General features: G+C 40.7%; 1 protein-coding gene across 3 annotated transcripts in view; it reads left to right on the top strand.

Moving 5' to 3' along the window:
* Positions 1–23,321, top strand: part of ETF1 (eukaryotic translation termination factor 1) — a 32,294-nt gene extending 8,973 nt beyond the window's left edge. Inside the window, exons 3-12 of one of the 3 annotated variants that reach the window (XM_072841216.1) lie at positions 337–405; positions 11,246–11,421; positions 11,942–12,081; positions 15,106–15,244; positions 16,013–16,203; positions 17,332–17,461; positions 18,218–18,373; positions 18,733–18,797; positions 20,375–20,522; positions 21,032–23,321. In XM_072841216.1, coding sequence (XP_072697317.1) covers positions 337–405; positions 11,246–11,421; positions 11,942–12,081; positions 15,106–15,244; positions 16,013–16,203; positions 17,332–17,461; positions 18,218–18,373; positions 18,733–18,797; positions 20,375–20,522; positions 21,032–21,114 — 1,297 coding nt within the window. In that variant the 3' untranslated portion in view covers positions 21,115–23,321. Of the gene's footprint in view, positions 1–336; positions 406–4,249; positions 4,271–11,245; positions 11,422–11,941; positions 12,082–15,105; positions 15,245–16,012; positions 16,204–17,331; positions 17,462–18,217; positions 18,374–18,732; positions 18,798–20,374; positions 20,523–21,031 lie in introns of those variants that run through there. The other 2 variants (XM_072841218.1, XM_072841217.1) reach the window with 2 other exon arrangements.

Below are 23,321 nucleotides of genomic sequence, written 5' to 3'. Positions count from 1 at the left end.
CAAGGAGATTTGCATTTACTAGAGGGAGCAGGTGTGCTGAGACCCAGAAACAAAGATAAAAGGAAAACAGGCATGCTTTTTGCAAATCTACCCAAGGAAGAACGTGGGTACCAAACATACTCTTAATGAGCATCACTGGTGAGGGAAATAACTTGCTTTGAAATCCTTCTCCAGAAGCTCATTTTGTGTATTAGAAAGAACAGTAACAGGAAGGCAGTGGCTTTTGTTTTATTTGAAAAGTACTTGCATTGTGATAAATATCAGGTAAATTGTCTCATTTATAAGGTCCCATGTAGAACGCTGATCACTAATGCTGGTTGTGATTGATATCTCTAGGCTTTGCCTTGATGAAAGAATGCTAGAGAAAGTTTCCAGCTGCTGCTTCCTGGTGGAACATTCCACTAGGTGAGCTTTGTGAAGTTGTTATAATTTTTTTATATGTATTTTTAAAAATTTTTTGGAGCAAAGGGCAGAGGGAGAAAAAGAATCTTAGGCAGGCTGTACACCCAGTTCAGATGTGGAGCTTGATCTCACAACCCTTAGATCATGACTTGAGCTGAAATCAAGAGTTGGATGCTTAACTGACTGAGCCACCCAGGTGCCCCTATAGTTTTTCTGAGACCAAGTAAATGCCTATAAATTGTAGAAAAAGTAATACACCAGATATATACATTTTTGTTTTGGATGACTAATCCTAATGTTGAAGGTAAAGTATGAAAATGAACCTTTGTAAACTTTGTGCTGGAAATTTTTGCTGGGACATGTGAGTTACTCTTTATGACAGAGGCTGCTTTAATGTCTCAGTATGTTCAGATCTTGGACCTTGTCCCATCTGGTAATGGCATCTGACCCCTAAGGTCAATTGCATAAATCAATTTCAGGTAACTGTCTAGCCTTTTGAACAGTAACAGAATCCTCCCTCCTAGTTTGATATTCTGCAAGCTCTTCATAAAAGACGGCCCCATCCACCTCCAACCAGCATAAGAGATGATGGGGCAGGGCATCAAGTTGAGGGTGAACAAAAGAAGACACTTCGGAAGTATTAGTTTTGTTATATTAAGGACTAACAATGGTTTGAGGGGTTTGGCAAAGGTAAAGCTGAGACAGTCATTTCTTGGGGAGTGTTAGTTCCTCTCCAAAGACTAGCAAAATTTTAATTGGTATTTTGTATGGTAGTTTAGAATAAATCTCTGGTGTTTGCTTAGAAGAGACTATGTAGAGAAGATCTTATTTCTGATGTTAGGAATTAACTGTATTCATCAAATTCATGTTCTAAAATTTTTGTGCCCTTAAGGTTATGTAGACCTAGTGTAAGCAACACGTTATTTCACTTTTTGATACTTGGTGGAAGAGAAAATGGGTTCAGATCTTTGAAGTGACTGATAACCAGACAAGTGGTGACTGACTCTGGATTATGTCACAATAATGAAAACCCATGCCACAGCTGTACGATAAAGTTACTTAAAGTTTCAGAGGGAAATGGATTTCTGTATTTCTTATGATAAGTTACAAAACCATTTTGTAACTAGTGTTCTTGCCATATTATCTTGAACTGCATTTTTGGTTTGGTTATTTGTTCTATTGGAAGATTTGGTAAGACCTGTAATCCAAGAAAGGTAATTACCACCTACTACCAAGTCCCCTTTTATCTCTGGACTTACTCAGACTCTAGTAAGACTTACCACACCATCTAACGTGCTTCCCCCCTCCCTCTGCTGTGATGTTAATTCTTTCTGACTATACTATTAAAGAACAGAGGGATAGGGTACAAGGAGCTAGAATTCCATGTAGTTACCTTTTAGTGAGCCCTTAATATTTGTTATGCACGCTAAGCACTTGACATATATTACAGAATCCTCATGACCTTGTGAAGAAAGTAGAAACTCAGGCCCAAAGAGATTTATGTAAGTTGCTGTAGGTTATGTAGATAATACATGACATGAACCCAAATCTGATTTTATAAATCTGTGCTCCTGGGGTGCCTGGCTGGCTCAGTCAGAAGAGCATGTGACTCTTGATGTCATGATCATGGGTTCGAACTCCATATTGGGTGTAGAGATTACTTAAAATTTTTTAAATCTTATTTAAAAAAACAAAAATCCAGGCAGCCTGGATGGTTCAGCGGTTTAGCGTGATCCTGGAGTCCCGGGATTGAGTCCCATATCGGCTCCCTGCATGGAGCCTGCTTCTGCCTCTACCTGTGTCTGCCTCTCTCTATCTCTGTATCTCTCATGAATAAATAAATAAAATCTAAAAAAATAAAACACGGGATCCCTGAGTGGCGCAGCGGTTTAGCCCCTGCCTTTGGCCCAGGGCGCGATCCTGGAGACCCGGGATCGAATCCCACGTTGGGCTCCCGGTGCATGGAGCCTGCTCCTCCCTCTGCCTGTCTCTGCCTCTCTCTCTCTCTCTCTGTGACTATCATAAATAAAAATTTTAAAAAAATAAAAAATAAAAATAAAAAAATAAAACAAAAATCCATACTCCTAACCAACCTCCCACATTGTTTCTGTATTAGGCCCATATCAAAAAGATATCTACAGTTTCAAAGTTAAACTTAGTTTTGCGGGCAGCCCCAGTAGTTCAGCGGTTTAGCGCCACCTTCAGCCAGGGGCGTGATCCTGGAGTCCTGGGATCGAGTCCCACATCAGGCTCCCTGCATGGAGCCTGCTTCTACCTCTTTCTCTCTCTGTGTGTCTCTCATCAATCAATAAATAAAATCTTAAAAAAATAAATAATAAACTTAGTTTTGCATGTTTGGTAAAAGAAAAATAGAAATCCCATGGTGAATAAAGAATATGGACAGGGGGGATCCCTGGGTGGCGCAGCGGTTTGGCGCCTGCCTTTGGCCCAGGGCATGATCCTGGAGACCCGGGATCGAATCCCACGTCGGGCTCCCGGTGCATGGAGCCTGCTTCTCCCTCTGCCTGTGTCTCTGCCTCTCTCTCTCTCTGTGACTATCATAAATAAATAAAAAATTAAAAAAAAAAAAAAAGAATATGGACAGGGGATGCCTAGGTGACTTAGTCGGTCAGGCATCTAACTTTGGCTCCTGACCTGCGGTCTCTGCACTCAGTAAGGAGTCTGCTCCTCTCCCTCTCCTCCTCCCCCTGCTCATGCTTGCTCTAGCTCTCTCTCATATAAATAAATAAAATCTTAAAAAAACAACATATGGACAAAGGCAGTAGAAATTAGAGAGGAACTCGTTGCTTTATACCCGATGATCCATATAATGTGGCTAGCTTAGCGATTCCCAAAAATGATTTGAATAAGATTTAAGTTGAGCTTTTTTGAGCTTAAAAAAGGATGGTGGGAAGCTTTGGCTACTCATCTCCTAGGCACAATCCCAGTCATCAAACATTGATATGATAGCTCCTTGGGGAACACACACTCTAAATCCCAACTACAGAGTATACTAGGCAGTCTACTACCTGGTCCTAAACTGAAAGTAATTCTGTTAAGTTGGGGTGATGAGATGGGTGGGCAGGGCATTTGGGGGTAGTGGGTGTTCTGTCAGGGAAAAGTTGGACAGTTCATTGTGGTTGTACTGCTGCTAGGCCAAATGACATCTGCTTACCTCCAGCTGGTGGCTTTCTGAGTTTCTCTTCTCTAGTTGGGGACAGAGTCCTAGAATCCCTGGCTTCAGCTGGCCAAGAAATTCTGCTTCAAGTTGCAGAAAGCAAGCCAGACCCAGTGATTCTCAGCCCTATTACACATCAGAATTGATATGATTGTATTTGAATCAGTCTTTTTTTTTTTTTTTAAGATTTTATTTATTTATTCATAGAGACACAGAGAGAGAGAGAGGCAGAGACACAGGCAGAGGGAGAAGCAGGCTCCACGCAGAGAGCCCGACGTGGGACTTGATCCAGGGTCTCCAGGATCACGCCCTGGGCTGCAGGCGGCACTAAACCGCTGCGCCACTGGGGCTGCCCAGGAAGGGGAGATCTTTTTGTGTATGAGAATTATTTTTTTGTTTTGCTCTTTTAGAAAGTTTTCCCAAGGAAAACTTGCACTGAAGTGCAAATAGTTCAGTAGACAGCCTTGCATGAACCACAGTTTTTTTTTTTTCCAGCTACCTTTCTAAAGTGTTGAGCATCATTGATGAACTTGATAAAACTTATACAAGTCAGAGTGCCTAGATTGTCTTTGCCTGTCTTTTGTCAGAAGGTACCTTGAATCCAAAGTCTGCAACTCTGTGATACCTGAAGTTCTACACACCCCGGAGTACAGGCTCTGCTCTGCTCACCTTGCTTTTTCTACCTTACAGGTATTTCAGACCTGGCCCATAGAGTGACTTTATCAATGCTGCCCTGTCCATATTGCTCAGGGTTCAGGAAACCTTGGATGAATAACTGGTGGCACTATCGTAACTTCCCACATCAGGAAGGGAAACTTTTCCTTCAGCGGTGTGAGACTGAAGGAAGGAAGAGCTGTCAGCTCTTTATTTAAATTCTCTTCCTTCCGGAGTTCTGTCTGGCTTTATTTACTGTCTGCATTTAGTCTATTTACAACTACTTCTTCCTTCTGTCTCCCAGCTATTTTGTTGCTCAGAAGTTAGTCCTCTGGAAGCATTGATAAACCCTTCTTTGATAAGGGAAAGTGCCCCAAATATGGTGAGAACAAGAAGGAATCGAAGAGCAGAGGCCCCAGAAAGCCTTATGTACCACATTGTTAAATGCTTTGTCTTGCTTTGCCCAGTCTTTACAACCTGCATGTGAATCATTGCTGTGCTGCATAATTCACTGACTCTTGAATGAGAGCCTTTTGATTTTTGGTAAAGGATATAGTGACAAAGCAGAACAGTAGATGAAAACCTATTAAAATTTTAAAAGGATATGTTGCAGATGTGTCCAGCAACTCCTTGGTGAAAGGTTTACTTCTCCTTCTTCCCTGTGGGTTGCTTGGGTTGCTTTAAAATAAAATATTCAACTTCCTTGATTTTATTTTGGTGTTTACACAAACTGGTCTAACAGCTTTGATTGGCTTGCCTTGGGGGTAAATGAGTGCTTATTTTGTTTGGAAGCTTTACTGGAAAAACTTTATTTCTCTTAAAGCCAATATACAAAAAAAACAACAACAACAACAACAAAAAACCAGGTATTATAAAGTAGCCTTCAAATAAAGAGGAACTTTAAAAGGTGGGGTCACCTGGGTGCCCCAGTGGTTGAACGTCTGCCTCTGCCTTCGGCTCAGGGCGTGACTGGAGTTGGGATCGAGTCCCACATCGGGCTCCCTGCATGGAGCCTGCTTCTCCCTCTGCCTGTGTCTCTGCGCCCCCCCCCCCTCTCTCTCTCAGTGTGTGTGTCTCTCATGAATAAATAAAATTTTTAAAAAAATTAATAAAATAAAAACTTTAGGTGTTTGTTTCCACCACCACCATCCCACATAGGATAGTTTCACGGAAACTAGTGAAAGGTACTTTTTTGAGTGTTAATCAAAATCCAAAGGAGTAAGAAGCCAAAACTAACTTTCAGGTGGTGCTTGAGATTGAGCAACTTGGCAGAAATACGACGATTTTTTTTTTGCAAGCTACATTTCTGAATTAGTTAAGTAGAAACCTATTCCTCAGGAATCTTCACTACTTTGTACTCTCTAGAATGTTACGTGGATGTAAGTGTAAAGTTGGTTGTCCAGCTCTGGTGCTATACAGTGAAGTTGCTTAATGAATGCTTATCTGCTTAACCTATCTGCAGTGGAAAGTAAATAGCTGCTTATCTTAAGGTCATTGCTTTGTCCTCTGCATGATTATCTTGCTTTAAGGATTTCCTTCAGGCATTTTGAGTTCACTCAGTGAATTTGTCCCAACATCCTCTTTAGCGTCAAACTTTTCATCCTTTGGGGTTTGGTGCCTGTTTGCTTCCTGAGCTGAGTGAGCTTCACCCCTGCTATCCTTGGAGCCCCTTCTCATTCCATTCCCTACTGATTGCCTCTTTGCTAGTTCCATCTCCTAGGAAACTACTCTGTAAATCAGAGCACGTAAGCTTTTAAAAACTGAGCCCTTTTGAGAAATAACTCTTAGTCTGTAAAGATTTCCAAGAGCTTATAGGGTAGAGAAATATGCTCTCTTGAGAATTATTAATCTAAAAACTAGCACAAGCTAGTAAAAGTCGGTATTAAAATATATGTCTTTTTTCCCCATCTTCTATATTTTCATATTGTGCATGTGCATAAATTGACAGGCTCCTGTGTAGAGACAGGTAGGTGGTAGCTACGATAAGAGGCCATATTTGAAGTTAAATTTACCTGCCTAATGTTTCCACGCCCTCCCAGAGGAAACACCTCGTCTCCTCCTTGATCTGTAGAGTTTGACATAACGTCATAAGAAATTATCAGAAAGGCTCTTTGGAAATTTCCTTCTTAGAAACCTAGCCAGAGGGCAGCCCAGGTGGCTCAGCGGTTTAGCGCCACCTCCAGCCCAGAGTGTGATCCTGGAGACCCGGGATTGAGTCCCGCATCAACCTGTTTCTCCCTCTGCCTGTGTCTCTGCCTCTCTCTCTCTCTCTCTCTCTCTCTCTCTCTCTGTGTGTTTCTCATGAATAAATAAATAAAATCTTGAAAGAAAGAAAGGAAAGGGAAGGAAACCTAGCAAGATAAATATTGGAAGAATAGCAGTTTGTTACAGTTGGTTGCTTTAAAAATAAAAATAGGATCCAACAGATTCACTGTAAAAGCTTTTTTTTTCTTTTTTTTTAATACAAGATACCAATTTTGTTTCATTTGGGAATTCTTTTTCCATCTAGTTCAGAAACTGGAACATGGCCACAGGTAGATCAGTACGTAGAAATTTTTATTTCTAGACACTTTGTCCTCCTTTAGAAAAAGTTTCTTGAGACACCTGGATGGCTCAGTGGTTTAGTGCCTGCCTTCGGCCCAGGGCCTGATCCTGGAGTCCTGGGATCGAGTCCCGTATCAGGCTCCCATGCCTGTGTCTCTGCCTCTCTCTCTCTCTCTGTCTCTCATGAATACATAAAGACCCAGGCAGAGGGAGAAGCAGGCTCCATGCAGGAAGTCCAATGTGAGACTCAGTCCCCGGACCCCAGGATCAGGCCCTGAACCGAAGGCAGGCACTAAACCACTGAGCCACCCAGGTGTCCCTAAATAAATAAAATATTTTTTAAAAGTTTCTTTTTGTAGTTGTACTGAGAAAATTGATATGAAAAACATTTAAGAGAGTGATAAACCTGACTTAATGTGTGTTTGCACATGAGCAAAGGATTGTTTTGGTTTGGTTTCTTAAGTTATTTATTTATTTATTTATTTATTTATTTATTTATTTATTTATTTATTTATTTATTTGAGAGTGGGAAGCACAAGCGGGGGGGGGAGGGATGACTGAGAAGCAAGCCCCCCGCCCCTCCCCACAAGCAGGGAGCCCAATGTGGGGCTCCATCCCAGGACCTTGGGATCATAACCTGAGCCAGATGCAGATGCTTAAGCAATTGGGCCACCCAGGAGCCCACAAAGGGTTGTTTTGAAGCATCTTTGCTTTGTGGTCATTTTGATTATGTTTGTAATGCCAAGTGAAGCTGCTCTTCTGTAAGACGGCTTGATTGTCTGGTTTGGCTAGAATATTTGCTCCCCTACCCGAGGGGTGGCAGCAGTGCACATAGCATACTTTACTGTGTACTGTCATTGATCAACTTGTAGTTCATTGAGGAAAGTATTGCGGAAGTTATGAACATGCCTTCTGGGTTTTGAATAGAAACCTCAGCAGAAACAGTGCCAGTTTCAGAGATAGAAAAAAAGCTGATAATCTGAGAGTAACTATTTGATAGTTGGAAAGGCTAGATAGGCAGCCTGTCTGCTTATAGAGAAAACCTGTCAAGAGAACCTGTGGTATTTACCACTAGGAGGAAACTTTGAAAGGGCAGGGTCTTCTGTAAATGAGGTCCCTTTCTATCACTAATACTGAGGAAAAATAAATTTGTGAAATTCGTTTTACTGTATATAATACAGTTATGTATATTATATAATATAAATTGGTTCAGTTTATAGGTAGCTATTGTAAGAAAGCCAGCTATTAGATATGGGGCTCATAACTTCCTATATATATGTATTACAGAGTTGATTCTGTTCATATTGCCACTCTTCCTAATAATACTGATGACCTAGTTTTTTTAACAAAAATAACAATTTATTGTTAATTTAGTAAACACAAATTAACATTTCTCAGAGAAACCTTGGCTTTTCTAGTAAGCTGTCAGGTTAAAAGTCCAAGAGATTTTAAAAGGAGTAACCTGTTCTGAGTCTTTCCTATAGATTTTTTTTTTTTTAAGATTTTATTTATTTATTCATGAGAGAGAGAGAGAGGCAGAGACACAGGCAGAAGGAGAAGCAGGCTCCATGCAGGGAGCCAGACATGGGACTGGATCCCGGGTCTCCAGGATCACACCCCCGCTGAGCCACTGGGGCTGCCGATTTTTTTTTTTATAAACTGCCTTATTCATACACGGTTTTACATACTGTAAAAATTATTCCCTTTTTAAATATCTATTTTTAAAGTAAATAAGCTCTGTGCCCAACATGGGGCCCAAACTCACAACTCTGAGATCAAGAGTCCCATGCTTCACCAGCTGAGCCAGCCAGGCACCTCTAATTACTCCCCTCATCATTTAGGGGCAGGATGGGGTTTTCCTGCTTTTGTTGTTTTAAAGATTTATTTATTTGAGTAATCTCTGTACCCAGCAGGGCTCAAACCCACAACCCCAAAATCAAGAGTTGCACTCTCTTCTGACTGAGCCAGCTGGTCAACCTCTTAATTAGGCCCCTTTTAAAGGACACAGCATACTGGTTTCTTAAGAGTTATGCAACAATCACCGCTATCTAATTTGAGAACATTTTTATCAACCCAGAAAGAAGGTTCCCCATACCCATATTTGTTTTCATTTCTCTTGAGCATATACCTCAGATGGTATGGATGGATTGGTTGTATCATGTGGTTAACTGTTGAACCTTAAATGATTAGCAAGTATTGTCTCCCATTCTGAGTTGGCTTTTTACTTTCTTGATGGTGTCCTTTATCTTTTTTTTTTTTTTTTTTAAGATTTTATTTATTTGCAAGAGATTGAGATAGTGAGAGCTCGAGCAAGGGAGAGAAGGAGAAAGCAGGCTCAGCCTGGGAGCTTGATCCCAGGACCCTGGGTTCACAACCTAAGCCAAAGACAGATGCTTAACCACTGAGCCACCCAGGCACTCCTGATGGTGTCCTTTAAAGCATAAAAGTTTTTAATTTTAGTAAAATCTTTAAAAAAAAATAAAGTGGAACTAAAAAAGGGACGTCTCGGTGGCTCAGTGGTTGAGCGTCTGCCTTTGGCTCGGTGCGTGATCCTGGGGTCCTGGGATTGAGTCTCCCATCTGGCTCCCTGCATGGAGCCTGCTTCTCCCTCTGCCTATGTCTCTGCCTCCCTCTCTGTCTCACGTGAATTAATAAAAAATAAAAAAAAACTTTTTAATGTACCTTCAGATAACGTAGCTAAAAAAGATGTCATTGGCATCAGCATCAGTTAGAAGTGGGTGGCTACTCCTAAGGGTCCGTCCATGTGGCAAGGCCTTGGTAATAGTGTTTGTCCTCCATAGTTCAGAGTTTGGTCCTCATTTTTCATTCTGGAAGCTTAAAAAGCTTGAATTTGTTTAAGCACCCAGAATTGACCAGGTTCTTAGTGTATGGTGTGTGTGTGTGCACGCGCGCGCGTGTATCTTCTCAAAATCAAAAGTGATTAATACGGGGATCCCTAGGTGGCTCAGCGGTTTAGCACTTGCCTTTGGCCCAGGGCGTGATCCTGGGGTCCCAGGATCGAGTCCCACATCGGGCTTCCTGTGTGTGGCCTGCTTCTCCCTCTGCCTGTGTCTCTGTCTCTCCCATGAATAAGTAAATAAAATATTTTTTAAGTGATTAATATGTAAAGCACATTTAGAGATACACATAGATGTGTGTGATTTCTTAATTGGGAATATGTGTGAATTCCAAGACACTCCCATTATCAGATTACTTAGGGTGCTAAATTAGTGATTATAAATTCATAGTGAGCCTGGAATTTAAAGGGGGTAAGGGCAGACAGGATAATATTCATTTGTTATTTCATCTGGGCTTGGTAAAAACTGGTTACATCATCCTGTGACAGCTTCTCCCACTGAAGAACCACAAGATTCTAGGCCTCTGCCATGGACTCTGTCAAATTCCAGCCTGTTGTCACCCCCTAATGAATGTTTCTCTCTTGACCCTTGAAGAATGAGGTGTTTCCCAAGCATCTCTTAGAGGGCTGTCTTTTTCTTTACATAGCTAAAATTCATTCATATACTTGAGTACGGGGGCATCTGGGGAGCTCAGTTGGTTAAGCGACTGACTTCAGTTCAGGTCATGGTCTCAGGGTCCTAGGATTGAGCCCAGCATGAGGCTCCCGGTTCAACAGGGAGTCTGCCTGTCTTTCTCCTCTGCCCCTCCCCCCTGCTTGTCCGCACACATGTATACACACACACTCTCTCTCTAGCAAATAAAATATTTATTTAAAAATAAACAGGGGGCAGCCCTGGTGGCTCAGCGGTTTAGCGCCGCCTTCAGCCCAGGGTGTGATCCTGGAGACCCGGGATCGAGTCCTGCGTCGGGCTCCCTGCATGGAGCCTGCTTCTCCCTCTGCCTGTGTCTCTGCCTCTCTCTCTCTCTCTCTCTCTCTCTCTCTCTCTGTGTCTCTCATGAATAAATAAATAAAATCTTTAAAAAATAAAAATAAAAAAAAATAAATAAAATAAAAATAAACGGCGACAGCCTGGGTGGCTCAGCGGTTTAACACCAGCTGCAGCCCAGGGCCTGATCCTGGAGATCCAGGATCTAGTCCCACTTCGGGCTCCCTGCATGGAGCCTGCTTCTCTCTCTGCTTGTCTCTGCCTGCCTCTCTCTCTCTCTCTCTCTCTCAAATAAATTAAAAATCTTTAAAAGTAAATAAATAAAAATAAACAAACATGGGACACCTGGGTGGCTCAGTGGTTGGGCATCTGGCTTTGACTTAGGGCATGATCCTGGAGTCTTTGGGATCAAGTCCCACATCGGACTTCCTGCATGGAGCCCGCTTCTCCCTCTGCCTTTCTGCCTCTCTCTGCGTGTCTCTCATGAATAAATAAATAAAATCTTTAAATAAAATAAAACAAATAATTGAGTGCCTACCATATTCTGAACAATGATAAACATGAATTTAAACTCTTCACTAATGTGGTACTTGAACCTCTAATGTTATTCTTTCTTCCACAGCAATGGCACAAGCATGATATCATTGATCATTCCTCCCAAAGACCAGATTTCACGAGTGGCAAAAATGTTAGCAGATGAGTTTGGAACTGCATCTAACATTAAGTCACGAGTAAACCGCCTTTCAGTCCTGGGAGCCATTACATCTGTACAACAAAGACTCAAACTTTATAACAAAGGTAATCTAGAGCTTAATCATTTTCCTCCTCTACTTTATCTTGGTTATATTTTCCACTGTGATCCTGCCATGATGCCTTTGGTTACTAATGTTTTTGTTTTTTTCAGACATCTATCAGCAATGTCCCTTCGGCCTTGGAATTTAACCTTTTTTTTTTTTTTAAGTTACTTTTCTTTAGTAGTTAAAGACATAAATCCTCCTTTTTAAAACATTTCAGAATTTTTCAAAATTAGGGAAAGGATTCTGCAGGAAAGATGACAAATATTTCTGCCTTATATAAATTAAGCTTTAAAGGAGCCAGGGACATAGGGCATCTGGCTGGCTCAGTCAGTAGAGCATGCAGTTCTTCATCTCCAGGTTGTAAGTTTGAGCCTCGCATTGAGTGTAGAGATTACTAAAAATAAATTTTTTAAAAAATATTTGAAAATAAAGGACCAGGGACAGTAGACTGTTGGAATATTTTCTGTTAATTGAGGAAAATTAGCTGCAGGTTTAAGTAGAGAAATTGTGTTTTTTTGCAGTACCTCCAAATGGCCTGGTTGTTTACTGTGGTACAATTGTAACAGAAGAAGGAAAGGAAAAGAAAGTCAACATTGACTTTGAACCTTTTAAACCAATTAATACGTCATTGTATTTGTGTGACAACAAATTCCATACAGAGGTAAGAAGTTCAAACAGAAAATTTTCATCATTCTAGAAAGAAACCACATACCCATTAGAAGTCATTACCAATCCTCACTTCTTTCCCACCCTCTCAAGACCTCTCACCTCTAGGCTATGACTGATCTTTACTGTCTCTAGATTCGCTTATGTTGGGCATTTCATACAGTGGGTAGCTTTTTGTGACTGGTTTCTTTAACTTAGCATCAGTACTTCATCTCTTTTTGTTATGAAATGATATTTGTTGCATTTTATGTATCTGTTCATGATTTGATGGGCATTTGTGTCATTTCCACTGTTTGGCTATTAGGAATAATGCTGCTCTGAACATGTACACATTTTTGCATGACAGTGTGTTTTCATGGAGGAGGGGCAGGTGTATGCTTAGGAATGGAATTTCTGGGCGGCCCTGGTGGCTCAGCAGTTTAGCGCCGCCTTCAGCCCCGGGCGTGATCCTGGAGACCTGGGATCCAGTCCCACAGCAGGCTCCCCGCATGGAGCCTGTTCTCCCTCTGTCTGTGTCTCTGCCTCTCTCTCTTTCTCTCCTCTCTGTGTGTGTCTCATGAATAAATAAATAAAATCTTTTTTTTTTTTTTTTAAATAAAATCTTTAAAGAAAAAAAAAGGAATGGAGTTTCTGGGTAATGTAATTGTTTAAGCTTTTGGAGAATCGTCAGACTGATTCTAAGTCATTGTACCACAAGGCTGGCTATTAGCAAAAAATAAAAATACTTTGTGACACACTTAATGACATAAGCATTTAGCATGTTTGAGGAAAGTGCTAAATTGGGTTTGGAGAACTAGTTAGAGGTAAAGATGTAACTGCCCACCTGATCTCCATCTCTCTCTCTCTCTCTCTCTCTCTCTCTCTATATATATATATATATATGTATATATATATTTATATTTATATATATGTATGTATGTATACATACACACATGAACTTGGTTGTATTTCTAGCACCCTTAGTTATCAGCTCACAAATGATAAAATCTTTAGGACTATAAGAGCTTCCCCCCCACCCCAATAAAACTTTTGAGTGACAGAGCTGCCATAAGATAAAATTTTAAGGGTGGAAAGGAAGCCTCATTAGAGTGACCTAAATCAGTCAACAGTAGAACAATCAGGAATTCACAGCTGGCTCCTAGTTCAGTCTTTTGCTTTTCATCGACCTAGGGAAAAACCTCTACAGTGGAATTAGAACTGACATTTGTCGACACAGTTTACAATGGATGATTTCTGCTAACTTGACAGGAAGTCCAGTTCCAGTTGAATCTTGGTTTGTTGCATAGATGGTTGAGATTGTTCTCTTGGCTATCTTGTCAGTCTCCTTCTGGGAAAAGCTTCATTGGGAAGGCTCTTATCTAGTCCCATTTACCTGTATCTAGTTTCATGAAAGCAGATTTTAAGTCTTGTTAATTTAAATGCTACCTGGTATGCATATTATTTAGCTTTAACTTATTAAGCTAGCTTCATTAGTATTTCTAAACCTTAACTCTTACAAGGTACTGTTTAATCTTGTTAGCTCTGTTTATTTTGGCTTTTAATTGATATATTGATAAGTACATATGAATGTGACCTACTGCACAACACAATTTATGTTCCGTGTAATCAGGATGATTATACAATTTTTTTTTTTAAGATTTTATTTATTCACAAGAGACACAGGCAGAGGGAGAAGCAGGCTTCATGCAGGGAGCCCGATGTAGGATTCAATCCTGGGTCTCCAGGTGCACGCCCTAGGCTGAAAAGTGGCGCTAAACCACTGAGCCATCCGGGCTGCCCTGATTATACATTCTTATGAGGGATAAGTATTCCCCAATGAGAATTCCTGAAAACCTAAATTAAGCTACCAAACACTGTGACATAATGTGTATAACATTCATGTCTTAATGCTAATGATCAGACATGGTTTGGTTAAAGATTGACCCTTATCCCTGGGTGGCGCAGCGGTTTAGCGCCTGCCTTTGGCCCAGGGCGTGATCCTGGAGACCCAGGATCGAATCCCACGTCAGGCTCCCGGTGCATGGAGCCTGCTTCTCCCTCTGCCTGTGTCTCTGCCTCTCTCTCTCTCTCACTGTGTGCCTATCATAAATAAAATTAAAAAAAAATAAAATTAAATTTAAAAAAATAATAAAATTAAATTTAAAAAAATAAAGATTGACCCTTAATGATTAATCTGCTTTCTGGTCAATTCTTAAAAGAAATTTTCTTCCTTAGTTAAAATGGAATGGATATTTCTTAGCTCCAGAAAAGCCTGGCATCTAGCATTTAGTCATCTATCAGGTGTAGACTCCCATCATGAAAACTCTTGCCCAGGACTATTTAAATATTTGCTCTTTCAGGAGGCAGAACCATGGGGATACAGTTATATGTTAACCCAGAAGGAGGGTTTTCCCCCATAAAACCCAAATCATTTAGCTATATAATACCTTTAAAAGAAGATTGAGTTTTATATCCTGATACCATTAAGGAGGCTCAAGACATAGGAGTTAAATGAAAAATTTCCAAACTAGATCTTTTTATAGACTTTGTTTCCGGGTTTTTTACTCATATACTCCTACTCTAGAGTTGATTTACAAGATACTCTTTGCTATGATGAATACTGCCTGTTGATGCTGGGCTTTTACAGAAAGTCAGCTTTTGGAGGTTAGACTTATTTTGTTAGGTTAGACTTCTAACTGTTATGTTTCATGAATTGCCATCACTCTAAATTAAATCAAAGACTAGAATGAACCTGAATCCTCCATCTCTTTTGGGTTTGTATTCATGTGTCCAGGTCAGGTTTGTTGAAAGGCTTCACGTCAATATTGTTGGGTTTTTTTCCCCTGCAGCTGGTTCAGAATTGTACATATGGGTTACATATTTATAGCTGAATTCCAGATTCTTCCATAAAATGGCTTTTCTCTAAGTATTCATACCATTCTGGGTGGGGTAAAAGGGCTAGTATACCTGCTTTTGGGTTTTGTCTTTACCCTAGCAAAGCTTAGGTATTTATTGTGTGGTACTTATGTTTGCTTTTCAGGCTCTTACAGCACTACTTTCAGATGACAGCAAGTTTGGCTTCATTGTAATAGATGGTAGTGGTGCACTTTTTGGCACACTCCAAGGAAACACAAGAGAAGTCTTGCACAAGTTCACTGTGGATCTCCCAAAGAAACATGGTAACACAAGAAGAGAACACAAGCCCATTTTATCTGTGTCTAGCAATAAAGAAACAAATAGTACTGTTGACCCTTGAACAACATGGGAGTGAGGGGCACTGACCCCACACACACATAGCTTTTGTTGAAAATCGGCATGTAACTTTTGGCTACCCAAAAACTTTACTAATAAACTATTACTGGGAAGCCTTAGCATTAACATAAACCATCAATTAACACATTATAAATGTTATATTATACTATTTTTTTTTACTATATTTTTAAAGTAGGAAAAAATATTTTAAAAATCATATGGAAGAGAAAATATATTTACAGAACTAGATTGTATTTATTGAAAAAATCCACATATAAGTGAACCCACACAGTTTAATTCAAACCTTTATTATTTAAGGGTCAGCCTGTAGGGGCACCTGACTGGCTCATTTGGTTGAGTTTGCAACTCTTGATCTCCAAGTTTTGAGTTCAAGCCCCACATTGGGGGTAGAGATTACTTTAATATATATTTTTTTAATAAATCCAGGTGATAGGATAAACATCATGAAAGGACTCATGACTCCTTGGTGCCTCTGGCTCCTTCTTTTGATAAGATAATTAAACGTTTTAAGCGGGTAACTATTACCAGTTTATGCCAAACATTTAGTTAAGGAAACAGTAATTTTTCTCTTTGTACTTTTGTTGGGTAATAGCATGATTGCTTAGTTTTTATTTAGCAAGTTATTTTATGCTTTTTAATGATTGCCCTTTCTCCCCCCACTTTTTGTGTCAAAGGTAGAGGAGGTCAATCAGCCTTGCGTTTTGCTCGTTTAAGAATGGAAAAGCGACATAACTATGTTCGGAAAGTAGCTGAGACTGCTGTACAGCTGTTTATTTCTGGGGACAAAGTGAATGTGGCTGGTCTTGTTTTAGCTGGATCAGCGGACTTTAAAACTGAACTAAGTCAATCTGATATGTTTGATCAGGTAAGTGAGAAGTAGATGCTTTAATTGCTAGGCGGTAGTAAGTGCGTCTTTTGAGTACTGGAACACGTGCATCTCTTTGGGTTTTCAAATGATATATTTCGTGTTTAAAAACCTAGCTCTAAAAAACAAAGAAAAAAGAACCTAGCTCTAATTGGCAGAATTAAGGTGTTTATTAAGAAACACCCCCCGTCCCTCCCCGCCCCCCTGAACGCCTGAGTGTCTCTCAGTAGTTAAGCGTATGCCTCCGGCGCAGGTCGTGATTCCAGGGTCATAGGATTGAGTCCCACATTGGGCTCCCCACTGGGAGCCTGCTTCTCCCTCTGCCTGTGTCTCTGCCTCTCTCTGTCTCTCATGAAAAAATAAATAATAAAATATTTTTTAAAAGAAAAAAAAAAAACATTCCCCCAGGGGTATCTGGGTGGCTTAGTCGGTTAAGCATCTGCCGTTAGCTCAGGTCATGATCCTGAGGTCCTGGGATCGAGCCCCACATCATGTTCCTGAGCAGGGAGTGAAGAAACATTCTCCTGTACTTTTCTCGGTATTTTTTCTCTTTTAAAACCAGCCATTTTAGATAGAATCATTCTGGTCCTATGGCAGCTCCTAGTATAGTGGATAATTGGCCTCCAAATGAAGTATGATTTCAAAGAAACTAAGGGCTGATTTTTCTGATTTATTTGTTGAGGTAAATAAAGCATTAAAACTCTTAGCAATATGACAGAGCTGATTAGCTGACTTGATCCAGAAATATCTTTGGTTTATGACATGGGCTGGGACATAATCACATTTCCAAGTTGCTCTACTGGAGAGGGAGCAGCATTATGATAGAAGTCTCAACCAAAATGGTGGTGTACGCTACCAACTTAGATGGCAGGAACAGTCTCCTTTTTCCTTACCAAGAAACTTAGTCTTCAGCCCAGGGTGTAATCCTAGAGACCTGGGATCGAGTCCCCACATCAGGCTCCCTGCATGGAGGCTGCTTCTCCCTCTGCCTATGTTTCTGCCTCTCTCTCTCTCATGAATAAGTAAATAAAATCTTTAAAAAAAAAATGGTGGATCTTGGTAAAAGAGTTTTGAAGTACTAATGATGCTGTTTTGTTTTTTTTTTTTTTTAATGTATATCTTTGTCAGAGGTTGCAATCAAAAGTTTTAAAATTAGTTGATATTTCCTATGGTGGCGAAAATGGATTCAACCAAGCTATTGAGTTATCTACTGAAGTCCTTTCCAACGTGAAATTCATTCAAGAGAAGAAATTAATAGGTATCAGTGAAATACAATTTATTTACTTCCTCTTTGAAATGTTTTTATCTGTATATTTGTGTGTACGTGATTTTATGTATGTAACAAGATGGTGAAAAGGGAAAAGTTAGATTTAGCATTTGTATTAAAAAGTTCTTCAGGGCAGCCCCGGTGGCTCAGTGGTTTAGTGCCTCCAGCCTGGGGTGTGATCCTGGAGACCCGGGATCGAGTCCCATATCAGTCTCCCTGCATGGAGCCTGCTTCTCCATCTGCCTTTGTCTTTGTCTTTGTCTTTGCCTCTCTCTCTCTCATGAATAAATAAAATCTTTAAAAAAAAAAAATTCTTCAGTGGAACCCATCTTTTTTAGTCATGGGTTCTAATAAATGGGTTCACATTTCTACTATTTCTACCCTTTGGCAACAGGAACCAAACTTCAGTCTTATTTTGCAGATTATCCCTTGTAAGAGAGTGGTAAATAGAGGCCCTTAATTAGAGATTAATCTGGCCATTATTTGGCCTCGTTTCTGATTTAACAGCACACATATTTTTACAAACAGTTGTGTTTTTGGTCCAGCTCTTAACCTCTTGAGTCAAATTCTAGAGTCTTGACTAGAGTAGTAATAATTTTTCACTGACTTTTGGCACATAACTCATTTTTTAAGGTTTTTTTTTTTTTTTTTTTTTTCCCCCTCTCTCTCTCTCTTGGATTTTGAGCAAGAAAGTCTGTATCTACAAAGGAAACCTTAACATATGTACTTACCTCTCCCTAATCACAGGACGATACTTTGATGAAATCAGCCAGGACACGGGCAAGTACTGTTTTGGAGTTGAAGATACACTAAAGGCTTTAGAAATGGGAGCTGTAGAGATTCTAATAGTCTATGAAAATCTGGATATAATGAGATATGTTCTTCATTGCCAAGGCACAGAAGGTATGTGAATTAGAAAATAAAATAAGACTGCTATTTCTTAGTGACCTCTGTGTTCTGGAAACCTTGGGTGGCGATTTGGAAGAGGTGGCTTCATTTTTCATAAATTGTTTTGCTTGAAGTGATAAATGTCTGCTTAAGACTTAGGTTTCCTGAGAACAAGAATCTTGAATGTCTTTGGTGTTTACTTATAGTAGGAGCAGCGTACCTGTTAGCCATTCAGTGCATGTGGACTAATGTTTATGAAAAGAAGGTTTATGGGAGTTCAGAATCCCTTTCACCTAACCTGACTTTTCTCATGAGACTTAGATCTGTTACTATATGAGAACCAGGTTAACACCTTTTTTTCCCCAATACTACAGAAGAGAAAATTCTCTATCTAACTCCAGAACAAGAGAAGGATAAATCTCATTTCACAGACAAAGAGGTATGTGGTTGTTTTCCTAGTTTGGTGATACATGCATGGAAACATAAATCCATGTTAGAGGGGCATCTGGGTGACTCAGTGGTTGAGCATCTGCCTTTGGCTCAGGTCATGATCCTAGGGTCCTGGGATCGAGTCCCACATCGGGCTTCTCGTGGAGAGCCTGCTTCTCTCCCTCTGCCTATGTCTCTGCCTCTCTCTCTCTCTGTCTTTCATGAATAAATAAATAAAATCTTTAAAAAAAAATCCATGTTAGAGCACTGACAGTGTAGAGTATCTGCCTTAGGAAACTGAACTTCATACTGTTGGCACTTGGGAAGTGGTGGGCAACAGGACGTGGTCACCTCTTTTCTCCAACATGCCAGTCTGATTCTAAGAAAGGAGGCTATGCCATAGTTACTGTTGCTTGGGATTTTTAAAGTAGTTAAGCATTTTTTTTTTTTAAGATTTTATTTATTTATTCATGAGAGACACAAAGACAGGCAGAGGGAGAAGCAGGCTTCCTGCAAAGGAGCCCAATGTGGGACTCAATCCCAGAACCCCAGGATCACGCCCTGAACTGAATGCAGACTCCCAACTGCTGAGCCACCCAGGCATCCCTAGTTAAGCATTCTCGTTCTTGAAGTAGTAGAGAGGAAGATTTGACTGACTAGTCAAATCTCTTTTGCACTGTGAATCTGCTGCTTGCTTCACTGACTTTATCAGCTCTTACACTGAAACAGCTTCTATAGGTTTGGTCTAAATGCCATCACCATAGCTTAAAGTGTCGTCTGCCCAGCACAGATCCCTTAGGGGTAGTAGCTTCCTCAAATTGTGTCTTGAAGGACTTTATTTTTTACAAGGCTATTCCCAAAGCAGTTCTGTTGTGTCTCTTCTGGGTTGTTAAACGAGTACTGCCTAGAGACACTTTACAGTCTGACTCTGAAACAACAGGAACTAGAAGCTGAAAAACTAAGTGTGTGTTGACATTTCATCACTAAACCAGAGACTTAGGAGGAATGTTATTGGAAATAGAACTGTCCTGGGCAGCCCCAGTGGCGCAGCGGTTTGGAGCCGCCTGCAGCCTGTGGTGTGATCCTGGAGACCCGAGATTGAGTCCCACATCGGGCTCCCTGCATGGAGCCTGCTTCTCCCTCTGTCTGTGTCTGTGCCCCTCTCTCTTTGTGTCTATGAATAAAAAAATAAAATCTTTAAAAAAAAAAAGAAAGAAAGGGGATCCCTGGGTGGCGCAGCGGTTTGGCGCCTGCCTTTGGCCCAGGGCACGATCCTGGAGACCCAGGATCGAGTCCCACGTCGGGCTCCCGGTGCATGGAGCCTGCTTCCCCCTCTGCCTGTGTCTCTGCCTCTCTCTCTCTCTCTGTGACTATCATAAATAAATAAAAAATAAAAAAAATAAAAAAAGAAAGAAAAAGAACTGTCCTATCAGAATTATGTCACTAGAAACCAGAACTCATATAGAAAGTTGTATACCCACTCAATGAGAGGGAGAATGAGAATGATGGCGGATGGGGAAGCTAGGATCGCTAAGTCTTGATACATCTTGATCCCATTTTTTCTGTATCTCATGGTCACCCTTGTAGACAGGACAAGAACATGAGCTGATTGAGAGTATGCCCCTGCTGGAGTGGTTTGCTAACAATTATAAAAAATTTGGAGCTACATTGGAAATTGTCACAGATAAGTCACAAGAAGGATCCCAGTTTGTGAAAGGATTTGGTGGAATTGGAGGTGAGTAGCAAGGAAGGAAGTTAAAGTCCAGGGTCTCAGGTCAAAGCTTTACTGTCTATCCCAAAATCAAGTTACTTCAGGCAAGGTGTCCTTATCACCCACCAAGGCAGGTGGGTGGAGGCAACACTTGGCATGGTCGTGGGTTCCTTGGTTGGGACCCTTTTCTTAAGATTGATTTATTTTAGAGAGGAGGGGGAGTCTGCATGCATGGTGGGTGCGGAGGGGCAGATGGAGAGACAAACTCAAGCCTTCTCTGTGCTGAGTGTGTGGAGCCTGACATGGGGCGCAATCCACCATCCTGAGATTACTACCCAACCTAAGCCGAAACCAAGGGTCAGGCATCCAACCGACTGTGCCATGCAGGTGCCTTATGGTTGGGACTATTTTTTATTACCATCTCTTTGTTTCCTGTAATTCTACAAGGGAATTGGGCTTTCCTTATCGAAGCAAACCCTCCCCATCGCAAGAACACAGACACAGATGATTGACTCTTTGATTTGCTTCCCCAGGTATCTTGCGGTACCGAGTAGATTTCCAGGGAATGGAATACCAAGGAGGAGATGATGAATTTTTTGACCTTGATGACTACTAGGTAGTCGACATGGGTCCGGCAAAATGTGCCTCACCCTCCAGCATCCAACCCAAGGAGCATACCCGTGGTGGAATCCAAACAGATCCCTGCCTTACAATTGGAACATTTCCAGAACTTAATCCATGAGCATTGGATATTGAAAAGAAAACCGAAACAAAACGAGACCCAACCCTACACTTTGGTTTGTCATGGTGTCAGCGCAGCAGCCTACAACTAAGTTCCTAAAATCCCACTTTGGACTAATTTAAAAAAGAATCCCAGTTTTTACTTTTACTCGATGGTGAAATTGGTTGCTCTTGTATTTTATGAAAAAAAAATGATTTTTTTAACCTTCATACATAGAATCAAAAATACTTTAACTGCTGTAAACCTTCAAAAGTTAATAGAAATGAGATCATACTGGTTTGTTTCTTATTTTGATTGGAGAAAAATTAAATTGCTGCATTTCGCAGTGACCCATTTACATGGCATTCTCAGCTTAGACTGCATAAGAAGAAATACACGCGGTGAAATGTCGGAACCGTTTCTCTCTTGGTCTGTTTAATGTTGAAAGGGTGAGCTAATAGGAGGCAATTTCAACTTCACTCCCTCACACTACTCCTCCCCCTCCAGACTGTCAGTTTCAAGGATGCAAACTGCATTGCAAAGTCAAAACTGACACATGAAGCATTTGGGCCAAGTGCACTGTTTGCTTCCATCTGTTTTGCAGTTGCATTGACAAGGGTTCCCATAATCTTAGCCTACTAGAAACCAGTTTGGGATGGATATGATGGGGCTTCTGTGCTATTGCTGGGATTGGGAGAAATAAAACATGCAATTTAAGTGGACGCAAAGAAATTTAAAGAATATTTTATTTTGCTTGGGTCTGTCCTTGGTAAAAGGGAGGTGGTCGTGTTTTCCTTGTGTTGGATGGCATGAGATTATGTGAATGTTTTGATTTTTTTTTTTTAAATGAACTGCAAGGTTTTTCACAGGAACGACTGACAAGACATGTATGACTGTGCATGTAATTATAAACCCCTGGCCTCCTGGTGGGGTTGGAGCATCTGTTTCAAATATGGGACTTACAAGCACCTCTCATATGAGAAATTATGGGAGGGGGGTGGTGGGGAGGGCAGGGGTGGGAAGGGATGGGACACAGCTTCTGGCACCAAGGACTTAACTATATGGTGGATCCAAAAGTGGGCCTGAAAACCTGAAGCTTATGCTTCACAGCTGGGCTCTAAGTGGGACTTGACCCCAGCTGGCATGCAAGGTCATGGCATGCCCAAGGTGGTGACAGTGAATAAAGTGTATAGGATGTGCCCAGTGGTAGCAATGGAAAAAAAGTATACCAAATGGACTTTGAAGGACCAAAGGTTTTAAAAGTCAATTGGTATCATTCCCACACTGATAGGGTAGTGGGGTGCATTTGGTTTTCAAATTGGGTACTTTTAACACTTTAGTGCCTGACTGCTGTTCTTCACTGACTTGACTCAGTCACTCGTAGCTTTATTGGTCTGAACCAGCTCCTTGTTCCCAGGTTGCAGACCTGCCTATCGTTCCAATAATCCTGTTTCACTTGAATGAAGGGAGTATGTCTTAAATGTAAAGCTTCTGGTTCTCACACTGTACTCTGAGGTCCAAATGACTGTCTTTCAATGTATAACCTGATGTCTCAACCCCCAGTGAGAAGAGTCAATTCTTTGGTATTCACCAACGTGGGAGGCTTCACCGGAACAGGCTTTTGCTTTGGGCTCTGCTGTTTGTTTGCAGAACACCCAAGAGCGAGCAAACATGCTCTCTTCACAGCAGTACCTTAGGGTTTTGCCATTGTAAATGGGTCTAATGTGATATGACAAGACCAGAGAAATTGGATGTAAATTTACATTTTTGAATATGCTTGTTGTTTCACATGATACATTTAGGGTATGCAGCTCCTTTTGTAGTTTTTATTTTTACTATTTAAGTTTGGAAATGATGCCAAATTTTTGTATTTCTTTAATCAATGTGTTCTCTTTGGTGATATATATTGCATTATATATTGATGTGTGTATCAATATATACTGATATGTATTACACTTACACATACAAACACATAAATAAGAGGGGGTGAAAACCGTAGCCTTTGCATTCTCTATAGCCTCTACAGAGAGATCCTAAGCAGCGAAATCTTGGTGTTGTGATGTACAGAAATGGAGAAGAGTATTAAACCATATTTAAGAATA

This window comes from Canis lupus, chromosome 10, assembly GCF_048164855.1.
Source record: "Canis lupus baileyi chromosome 10, mCanLup2.hap1, whole genome shotgun sequence".
In the NCBI taxonomy this organism is placed as follows: domain Eukaryota; kingdom Metazoa; phylum Chordata; class Mammalia; order Carnivora; family Canidae; genus Canis; species Canis lupus.
The sequence above is the reverse complement of the archived record's forward strand: the minus strand, read 5'-3'. Positions and strand labels throughout refer to the sequence as shown.